Source organism: Microcebus murinus, chromosome 25 (assembly GCF_040939455.1).
Source record: "Microcebus murinus isolate Inina chromosome 25, M.murinus_Inina_mat1.0, whole genome shotgun sequence".
Lineage (NCBI taxonomy): Eukaryota > Metazoa > Chordata > Mammalia > Primates > Cheirogaleidae > Microcebus > Microcebus murinus.
The window spans coordinates 13,908,653-13,919,863 of NC_134128.1; the positions used below are offsets into that span (position 1 = coordinate 13,908,653).

General features: G+C 42.6%; 2 protein-coding genes across 3 annotated transcripts in view; both read right to left on the bottom strand.

Moving 5' to 3' along the window:
- Nucleotides 1-11,162, bottom strand: part of HSPA14 (heat shock protein family A (Hsp70) member 14) — a 29,399-nt gene extending 18,237 nt beyond the window's left edge. The window contains exons 1-3 of the mRNA XM_012738000.3: nucleotides 10,984-11,162; nucleotides 9,856-9,936; nucleotides 9,698-9,780 (exon numbers count right to left, since the gene is read on the bottom strand). Coding sequence (XP_012593454.2) covers nucleotides 9,698-9,780; nucleotides 9,856-9,936; nucleotides 10,984-11,040 — 221 coding nt within the window. The 5' untranslated portion in view covers nucleotides 11,041-11,162. The remainder of the gene's footprint in view (nucleotides 1-9,697; nucleotides 9,781-9,855; nucleotides 9,937-10,983) is intronic.
- Nucleotides 4,917-9,782, bottom strand: MSANTD7 (Myb/SANT DNA binding domain containing 7). Of its 2 annotated transcripts, none has more exons than XM_012738001.3 (2): nucleotides 9,698-9,782; nucleotides 4,917-6,283 (listed from the first exon to the last, which is right to left on the bottom strand). In XM_012738001.3, the coding sequence occupies exon 2, from the start codon at nucleotides 6,201-6,203 to the stop codon at nucleotides 5,760-5,762; it is 444 nt and encodes a 147-aa protein (XP_012593455.2). In that variant the 5' UTR covers nucleotides 6,204-6,283; nucleotides 9,698-9,782; the 3' UTR covers nucleotides 4,917-5,759. The 2 variants fall into 2 exon arrangements, with proteins under 2 accessions (XP_012593455.2, XP_075853799.1); XM_075997684.1 differs by lacking the exon at nucleotides 9,698-9,782 and adding an exon at nucleotides 6,801-7,487.
- Nucleotides 11,163-11,211: the final 49 nt, after the last annotated feature.

Here is an 11,211-nt window from a genome sequence, read left to right on the forward strand (position 1 = left end):
CTGAGATGAAAAGGACAAAAGGAGATAACAAACCAAGGACAAACCAAAATAGCTAAGACCATCTTTGTTGCCTGGTTTCCAAATATAAATCAACATCAAAAACCAGAAGACATCGTGAACATATAAATGCTGTGAATGGAAATGTGCAAAGTTCTACAGATATTCATATATATAAATTCATAATAATGTCCCAAAGTAATACATAAATGTATAAGGCAAAAAATTAAAACAATGGGTACTATGTTGCTAAAATTGGAAATACCAATTTATGCAGAGTACGAAATGTTTTCACATATTTCACTTTATCCTCATGACACCAAAGTGGGGCACGTTTGGCAGCTATTATTTCAGATTGAAAAAGGTTCAGAGAGGGGTAACGACTTATAAGCACATAAGAGGCAAAGCCAGCACTTGAGCCCAGTTCTTCTCTATCAGGCTACTATTGTCTACACTTTACCATCCTGCCTCCCACTGACACTATCAATGATCACAGTGCTTCTGCCTCTTGAGCAAGAATAGAAATCTGATCCTTGGCTTAATTTCATCCAGAAATTAAGATGAAATAGACTAGCACCCTTCCACTAAAACTAAACCCTTCTTTCAAGGAGCTGTGACTCCTTGAGTGGAATCACTGGGAGATATTAATGTTCAGTAAAAGGAGCTGAAAATTAGTAATAGCTATAATATAGCAATAATAATAGCAATAATAGCTAATTGCTGAAGGGTTACAGGACATCTGAGGACCTTAACCTGTGTAAGTAACAGGCAAAGGAAAGGACTAATGGGTTAATTGGCTTAGAACTCCGGAGTATTTGCAGGTTGCTCATACTTCCTTCTCTATCACCTAAAAAATCAATTAATAAGAGACAAAACAGCTAAGTAGCTTGTCCAAAGTCACACAGATAATTAATCTTCAACACCAAATGTAGTGTTCTTTCCACTAAACCCTCTGCTCCCTTTTTCTAAACTCAATACTTACACTATATCCCAGTCAAATATTTTAAGAGTGTGCTCACAGTGGGTTGTGCAGTAGTGTTAGGTTATTAAGTATGAAATGTCCGATTTCCTTACGTAGTAAGTTTGACAACTGTCATCCCTGACATTTCACTTTGACACCTCTTGTTTTATTTTTATTGTGAAGGTACATCATCAGTCTTGCAAAAGCATCATTGGGCTTGTGATTATCTTTGTAATTTTTTTTACAGTAATTTTGGTGAAACCATGCTAAGTCAAAAATTTGTGTTATTTTTGAATGTGACTTCTGTATGGAACCAATATACTGCAGACAACTCAAAATATCAACAAAGTGTTTTGGAAGGATGCAGCTAATAATGAATGTACAGTACATCAATGGTTTGAGAAGTTCTGTTCTGGTGATTTTAATCTTGAAAATGAGTCCGTGGGCGGCCTGAGAACAAGGTGGACAATGAACAGAAAGCTGTAGTGGAAGTGAATCCATCAATTTATGTGTGAATTAACAGCAAGGTCTGACCTTACCATTCCAACAATATTGGGCCATTTGAAACAAATGGGCAAGGCAAAGAAGCTGGATAGATGGGTTCCACATGAATTAAACGAGCACCAGAAGAGACACCTTCTCGAAGCTTGCCTTTCTTTGCTGTCACAATATAAACGAAACATTTCTACACCATATTGTTATGTGTGATGAAAAATGGATTCTTTTTGACAATCTCAAGTGTTCGACAATGGTTTCATAAAGATGAAGTGCCGAAACATGGTCTAAAACAGAATATTCATCAAAAACAGCTAATGGTGTCTGCCTGGTGATCCAGATCTGGTATTATCCACTACAGCTTCATTAAACCTGGTAAATTGATTACAGTGGATGTCTACTGCTACCATTTGGACGAAATGAGTATGATTGCAATTAAGCAGCCGAGATTGGTCAATAGAGACAGGACAATCCTTTTACAAGACAATGCTCGCCACATGTCAAACAAACAATACTGCTTAAACTACAGAGGCTGGACTTGGAAACTCTCTGTCATCCACTATATTCAGACCTTGCACCAACCCACTACCACTACTTCCAGGCTTTGGCCCATTTCTTGCAAGGAAAAATATTCAGTTGTCAACAGTCTGCAGAAAACACCTTTCAATTTCATCACCACTCGCTTCTTGGGCTTCTTTGCTGCTGGCATGAACAAGCTACTGTTAAGACGGCAAAACTGTGTCGATAGTTTAGGCACACACTTTGTACTGCTTCTTGTTTGAGATATAATAAATTACACTTTCAATTCAAAATTGGACATTTCATATTTAATGACCTAGTATAATTCCAGCATGATACTTCCTGGTTCTGTTTTCTTTAAAATAGAATTTAAGTCAATCGGGATAATTTATCCTTTCTGTGTAGGTTCTCTACTACTCAAGACAATTTGCCAGGAAGAATATTTTATGGAATTCATACAACTATTAAAAATGGCGAATTACTTCTGAACTGCCATGCAAAGAGGGCTCTCTCATCTCAGGACAGACAGCATATGTAGAGCTGAGGGCCATATACAGGCCAGACACTGGAGAGTAATTACTGGACAGGTAGAAAGCAGAGAATGGAGGTGACAAAGGATCACAGCTATCATCAGAAAGTAGTGGACTGACCCACAACCACATACAAGTAAAAACTTTATTTGTCCACACCAGGATTAAATTACTGAACATAAGACAAAGGTGGTAGGGGGTTGGTATACACAGCACCACATTTACATCATGGTCTTGAGGAGGCAGAGTTAATCCTACCACTGCATCACAATCGGTATCAGCAATGCCATTTTCTCTTCGTCCCCCTTCTTAGGCATCCCTTACAGTCAGCTGCACTCAAGTGCTCTCGGATCTCCTTCCTTATGGTTACATGACAGCACCTTACACGTCCTAAAAGCACCCTCACAACACCCCTGTGAGGTAGGTAATTATGAGTTTTCTACATTGTAGACAAGGAACCTGAGTTACAGAATGGTGGAAAGGCTGTCCAAAGAGGTACAGGTATAATGGCTGGGCCTATCGCATCAGCAGATTCCTGGCTTGCTTTCTTGCACTGTCTCCCAGTATTGCAACTTCCCTCCCCTTAATATTTCTAGTGTATTTTTCTGTCTACTTCTGCAGGCCCTTTCCCTTGAGTTTTATTCCCATGTTCAGGTCACTTTACCCATTACATTTTCATAATACTACCTCTGAATTCGAACTCCAGTTCTGCTCCTCAGCACTTCACTCATCTCTAAGACATTCCTGCCTAAGTCCTTTGTTACCATTATTAGGTTTATATAGTACGGTTCCTTTTTTTTTTTTTTTCGAGACAGAGTCTCGCTTTGTTGCCCAGGCTACAGTGAGTGCCATGGCATCAGCCTAGCTCACAGCAACCTCAAACTCCTGGGCTCAGGTGATCCTTCTGCCTCAGCCTCCCGAGTAGCTGGGACTACAGGCATGTACCAACATGCCCAGCTAATTTTTTGTATATATATTTTTAGTTGTCCAATTAATTTCTTTCTATATTTAGTAGAGACGGGGCTCTCATTCAGGCTGGTTTTGAACTCCGGACCTCGAGCAATCCGCCCGCCTCGGCCTCCCAGAGTGCTAGGATTACAGGCGTGAGCCACCGTGCCTGGCCTATAGTACAGTTCTAACTCTCCTTCAAGTACTTCCCTGTTTTTCCAGAAAAATCTACCTATCTATAATAGCATTATCCAGTTATAACTGACGTATACCTTTCCATATAGTGACCTAAGACAATTGAGAAAATGTATATATCTGGATCCATTTCAAGGCCATAATATATGCCCTTTTATAAAAGCAAGGAATCTGTGTGTCTGGTGTGGTGCTTAGAAGCTCATCAGTATATTAAGAAACACTAGTACCATAGAATGCTACCTTACAATCGTTACCGGTATTTCAAACATACATTAATATGCTGCTATGACTGAAAGTATTACAATTAAATTCACTTCCACTTCGCCTTTTTTAAATTATGCTATTTAAAAGATTTTTAGAACTGGAAGGTACTAGAAAAAAGTCAACTAGTACAAGTCCCTCAATTTAGAGACGAAGAAACCGAGGCATGCAAAGGGCAAGGGATTTGGTTGATGAAACGAACTATGGAAGGTTTGGGATCCAGGCGTTCTAACTAGATTCCAGCGTACTCTATCACTCCAGCTGCCTCCCTCCGCCACCACACATTCACTGAGCAGCATGCCTGCCTGCCATCTATTCATGGTTCTGGGTATGGTCCCACTGTTGTTTTGACCATTTCTCCATCCACTCGCATTTCCAGTATTTAGCTAAGCACCCACGCCTGCAAAATATAAAACCTCACTTCTCCCAACATGCCCACTTTTTTCCCCCAGCTTCTAGACTGTAGGGAAGCTTTATAAATCACAAAGATTTCTATTTGTATGTCCTGAAAGTACTAAGCAAACCACTAAAAGCTTTAAGTTAGTTTAATGACGGCTAGTACTGGCTTTCCTTCTAAAGTAAAGTGGAAGTTTGGCGTTATCACCTTCATCTCTTCCAAAGAAGTGGGGGGAGGGATCGGAGTGGTGCATTTGTTGAGGGCTTGTGCTTAAAAGGAGTCCTCTATTCCAGGCAGTCTTTACCCACACCACCCTCTGGTGTTTCCAAAGCTAAAGGGGAAATAATGCTGTTCTCTTCCACCGTACTCCATTAACTACATCAAATTTGGCTGCAATGCTTGAGAAAAAGTGACCTTGGAAAGTTCCTTAGAAGGAAAGTTTTCTAGGGCTTTCCCTCTGTAACATACTAGACAAAAAACAGCTAGCAGAAAAGAATGAAATTAGCTAAAAGAAGATTGGAAACTGATATAATAATCTGAATGGTTTCCATAATGCTCAAATGGCAACCAAAATTTAAAGCTACAACTTAGGCATATAGAGGGACCCAAATACTATGGAATGCAAAGAATTTACTTACATTTTCAATAAAACAGCCAATATTTAATTATATCAAAAGATTACCCATATGAACCATAACATACTACTGTGACTCCCTGTTGGTTCTTAATTATATCCTTATGTTGACAGGAGACTGAGAACTAGTAAAATGAAGGGGGGAAAGATGGTCTGACTGCTTAGTAGTAGGTATGTCAAAGACATAGCAGTGAAAATGTAAGAAAATGCAGTGCTAACACTAGCCTGAAGAGCCACAGAGGGATTTATAAAATTAAGATCCCAAACTCCATGAAAGCAGTCAAGTTAAACCAGTGAAAAAAGATTCAAGCAATGAGGTCATGGTATACAGCCACACTTGTGTCTTGTAAACTAACGTGCCTCACCATGGCCTTACCAAGCAGCCAAGGTCAGATGTGTTAATAACTTAAATGTCTATAGTGCTTTTAAACTCTTTCACATCTATTAGTCATTTGACCCTCACAACAACCCTGTGAGGTAGGCAGGGGAGGAGTTATTATCATCCCCATTTTACAGATGAGGAAAACTGTTGTAGAGAGGTAAACTAAATTGCCTTACATCAGAGACAAAGCCCAGGTCGAACTAGCTCTCTTGGACTCGGCTCCATCCATTTTCTATTAGGCCACCCCTCACATTTCTGAAAGGTCTTACAATTAGTGGAGAATCTTGGGGAAAGGTACTAGCAAGTATATTCCTACCACTCTGCACATTAATGGTTCATCCACTCTTTTTCTCTGAGGACACAGAAAAGGAGCCAGAATCCTAGAAAGTATTGAAACTAGACTTCTACCAGTTTAGGAAATAAACTTTTGTTATCAGTTCCTAGCTTTTGGTGTTCGAAATCAACCTCTGAAGCAATTTTTCAAGGCCTAGCTGAAAAGCACCAGTTGCTTCTTCCACTGCTGTCGCCAAACGTCTGACCGCGATGACAGCGTCCCTGCGGAGCTCATTGGCAGTGTCTTGCTGAGCACTGGCCTCCTCACCAATAGCAATCAGCCTGTCCAGTTTTTCTTCCTCACGCTTTGAAAGTTCTCGTGCCAATCTCCTGTTTTCTGCCAACTCGGCTGCAATGGTCCTGGCCACTGACCGCCTTCTTCGCCTTGCCCACCTTGGAGGGGGCTCACTGGTCAAAGGCCTATCCCCACCAGAAACAAAACCAACTCTGGGAGAGGAGACCGGAGGCCGTGGTGCGGAGGCTGCACCAGGAGTGTTGCGGCTGGTGCTGGTGCAGGGACCGGGCTCCCCGGACACACCCAGTCTGGTCATGGGGCTGCTCTGACAGGGAGCAACTGCACCTCTGAAAAGGTTGTGGGAGTTGCTGTAGGTGGGGGTCCCTTGAGAGCACCCTGAAAAACAAAGCAACAATGTTGCAAAGAGGACATTCCCACTAAGGGAATGCTTGCAGCCAGCAGCAGAGTTGACAGACAATTACGAAACTATGGCAGTTCCTAGAAAGGTCCCTTTCTGCCAGGGATTGGGAAGAATTCATTTCTTTAATGTGGGCATTTTGGCCTGTTTAATCTTCCCTCCAGAACTTCCCCCTTGCTTTCTGTAACCCCTTTCCAAGTAGCTATACAACCTGCTCTTTAGCTACAAAGCACTAAGTACCCATTACAAATAATGCCAGAACTAGTTTGGTTCTAAAGAGCACTTCTAGGTTCTAAGAGTTCTAACACCTTACCTACCTAGGACCATAGCTTTTTAAAACCTAGAGGTTTTATCTTACTAATAGGTTTAAAAAGGGGAGGGCAGAAGGGGTAGCAGAAGTAGGGAATATGCTCAGGAGAGCACTAGCCAAATATACACTGCTGTTTAGAACCAAGTGACTCGGGGACCCCAATCCCTCACATGCTTGGGAGTTACCTGCACCCGGGGATTCATCCCAGGAGTCCTCGAGGTCACTGGTTTCTCGTATCCGGTCACTGATTCTCAGCTGACAATCCTCATCTGATTCCTTAACTGTTTTCAAGATAGGCTGAAGATCAGCTGCCTGAGTCCTTTTTGCTTTCAGAATGCTGGTTCCCTCTTCCCCTGGGGTGTCAGAGGCCTCTAAGGTCTGATCACAGTGCTTGGCCCAAGCAGCATCCTCCATTAAGTTGTCTGGGTCAGTCACTATCTGATTTCGGAGAAGCTGATCCAACGTATCATAAAAAGGACAGTGTGGTGGGTCACCCATACTTGTGGCATGGGCCACGTAGGCCTTTAAATATAACGCCTTCAGAACTTTAAACTTGGAGCGGCACTGACGTTCGGTGCGGCGGAAGCCTTCCTGCTGCATTCGCTTAGACACAGCCTGATAGACATCTGCATTATGATGCACAGTCTGGAGGCGCTGAATATACTCTGCCTCACCTAGTATGGAGAGGAGAGTTCGTGTCTCCTGTCTGGACCACCGGATGCCCGCACTGCTATTGGTACTGGCCATGGTACGTTGGGAAGGAAGGCTGGAAAGCTCCTGTGCAGCAAGGTGCAAATCTGAAGGTGTGGGGAAGCTCTGTGTGTTCTCAGTGTATTTCCAGGAGCCAGCCGATTCTTCCCTCTCAGGGACAACTGCTGAGAAGCCAGGTCCAAGGACTGAATTTCTGGCTGGAAGGCCACAGGGGAATGAGAGTTACAGGGAGAGTATAAGGATAATTTTGGCAGCAAGTTAAGTGGTGCTACCTGTGAGTAAGTCATACATAGGCAGGAGGCCAAGACTGAGAAAGCTCCATTTTGGGAGGCTGCCCAGGGTGGATACTGGACCAGGGGCTTAATGGCTTGGTAACAAAAGGACTGGCTCCTCCACAAAGGGCCAAATGCTTCTAAGGCTGAGACCTGGTACAACTATGAATCTGTAAAAATCACCATTGACTGGTGAGTAGCATAGGCTGAGAGGGAAAGCAACGTGGACCAAGAGGCAGCTAACTTTGGAGAAGCCCAAGAAAGACCATGGTATAGCAACAGTCTAAAAGGCGCTCATGCTTTACTGACCTTTGCCTAAGAAGCACACTGTGGCTGTGTTACCCATCTGACTGTCACTATTCTACTCCTTTGCTAAAAGGTAACTTTGAGGGCTAGAAAATTGAGCTTGAGTTGTTCTGCTAATGTAAGACTTTTTGCATAATATGGCAAAAGACAGCCACATCATTACTGTAACCATCTGCCCCCAAATAGCAGCCTAAAACTAAGAAAAACATTGCTATGGAAATGTTCTATATCTGGCTATATCAATGTCAGTATCTTAGTTGTGATACTGTACTATAGTTTGTAGATATAACCACTGGGAATTAGTAAATCGAGTAATATACCAGAAGTCTCTTTTATTTCTTATAGCAGCATGTAAGACTATGATTATCCCCAAATAAAAAGTTTAATTAAAAAAAAACCAGACACACTGTTGGCTACTAAGTGATTCTAGCTTCCTTTTGTCCAGACTCCAGACTTTATGATTTAAAAATATTTGACCAACTATTTTATTTTGAGACAAGATCTCATTCTAATGCCCAACCTGAGTGCACTGCGATCATAGCTCCCACTCAAACTCTTGGGCTCATGCAACCCTCCTGCCTTAGCCTCCCAAGTAGCTGAGATTACAGGCATAAGCCACTGTGTCCTGCTTACTAACTTAATTTTTAACGTGCTTAGTACTAAGTTTATCAATAGGTAAAAGGATATGGGAATATATTTATTGTCACAAAATATTGAATTCTCTCTAAAATACTATAGTTTTTGGCTTAGTGCATAAATATCCTAAGGAAAAAAATTAATATCAAGCTCAATTTAATAGCCGTAAGAGATCATAAAAATATATACGTAAAAGAAATAAATATTAATCTATAATCTCCAAATCCTAAAATCAACATGAGGAAATTTCTACTTAAATTTCTCACTAAACAAAGTAGAAAAGAAACTGGGGCTGAGGGTTAGGAGAACTGAACTGCAATCTTACCTAGTTCACTCTTCCTAATTATTTTAGAAATGCAACATTTCTTTTAGCCTTGATTTTCTCATCTATAAATGGGGAGAAATATTACTTGTCCTACCAATTTTACAGGCATGTTGAGAGGATTAAATAATAGATGTGAAAGCACTTTGAAAATTTAAAAACACTCTATCAAGTATTGCTACTGTAGTGAAAAGGAAAACCCTTAATTACCGTAATCTATAATTTGAGGAGACAGAAGTCTGGAGAGGCAAGCCTCTTTAATCTTCTAATTAAAGTTACAACAGATGATTGACCTGATTCTTACATAAGACATTAATTAAAAGCTGTTTCTCTAATGATTAAATGTGTAAGCCAACTGGAAAAGTTACTTCCCAGAAAGTGTCACAAAAGCCCCTAAGGAAAATCAATAGCATCTATATAAATTATAACCAATTTGAATAGGTTTTGCAAAATTCAACCACAGTGCCAAGAACTCTTCAAATTCCCACAAAACCTTTGAATTTCCCTTAGTCAAAAAAAAAATATGAAAATGTGAAAAGTCTAAGTTATTACCTAGGAATGACGCAAATTATCAAAATTAAATGAACTTTTGTTGGCATTTATCAACACTAACAGATCTGTCAGTAAGAAATGTCTGAGTGAATTCCATCCTTTAGAAGATCCAATAATAATAATCAAAAGAAACAGCCTATTGGAATATTCTCTGAAATGACTCAGTCATAAAAAGCATCAAAAAAACCAAACTATGGTGTTCCCAAGTTTCATTTCATATTATATTTAGAATTTATGAACATGTTTTTATTACCATATTTAAAAGTATAATTTTGTTCCATACCTTCTGCCAAGGATCTGCTTTACTTTCATTACTGTATTTGAAATATTTCGTATTCTGCTTTGTTTTGCTGCCAGTCCAACAATCTGAAAAGGAGTAATATATTACAATCCATGTAATGTTTTAATTATTTCAAAGTATAAAAATAAGGAGAATAATACCTCTTCCTTTTCTGCGTAAGCTACAACGGCTGGAGTAACTCTGTCACCTGCATCATTTGCAACTACATCAGCCCGGCCATCCTAGAGAGAAAAAAAAAAAGCACAACTGTATTAGTTCTTTTGAAATGAAATATACAGTCATATTAGACATATTCTGACATACAGCGTTACTTTGCCACCTATGTGGCAAGAAAAACTGCTATATCAACATCTTAAAGTTGTATATTTAATTATTATTAATTCCCTAGTTTTTACAGTAGGTCTGCATTCCCTGAGGAATGGCCTCGTTTTTTTTTTCAGTCTGCTCTGCACAGTCAACAATTGCATCAAACATAATAACCTTTCTATACACAATAAAAAGCCTATTATTACATTATCATCCTACTTCTCTTCCTTCTCCCACAAATACATCTTTCTTCCCTTTTATACAAATAAAGTAGCACCAATCCCTTTGGCTTTTCTTTACAGACCAACGGAGATTTAAACGCGGGAGTAGTAGCAGGGGAGCTCATTACTACCGTTCCTTCCGCCTCCCCACTGGTGAGAGGAAGGCCACAGCTCCGTGTTTAGCTCTCTCACCTGCAGAAAGGCCAAGTGCGGCGGGCATGCTCGACCAACAGGCTTCCCGGCCAGGCACGCTCCGCAGGATCCAGAGCTCCAGTTCCAGACTGCGGCTACCCCGCCCCCCTGGGCCCTAGACTTTCCGGCCCAGCCCAGCACGTCCTGCGGCCCAGAGGTCTCTGCGACCACCACCACCAGCCTCTGGCCATCTCGCGGTCACTACGTCCCCAGGACGACCCGCCAGCAGGAATCCTGGGCCCCTCCGGGCATCCCGCGGCCCTCCAGTCGCCGGGACCCTTCCCGGCATCCTGCCTCCACCACATCCCCGAACCTGGCGCGCCGGCGTCGCCACGCGCCTCCCCCAGGGAGCAGCGGGCTTTCCGGAGGAGCCGCGGGGGACGCGGCCGGGCCCGCTCTGCCCCTCGCCCCGCAAAGTCCCTGCAGCAACGCCACTCCGAGCGCCGTTGCTAGGCCGGCGACATGCCGTCCTCACGCCTGTAGATGACCCGGCGCCCAGAGGGGTGGGTGGCCGACACCAAGCCGCAGCCCAACGCCCCCAGTCCTCACCTTGTAGACGGCCACACAGGCTGATGTGCAGCCCAGGTGAACCCCGATGGCCGCCATGAGGCGGCAGCGCCGGCGGTGGCGGCAACGACGAGTCCGACAGCCGCAACAGCTACCGGCCGCCGAACGGGCCCAGCAGGCACCGCGGAGACTACACGTTCCCGCCCGCCCACTGCGTCCGGTCCGCCGCGTCGGTCTCCCGCGTCGCAGCCAATCAGCGTGAAGGTCCCT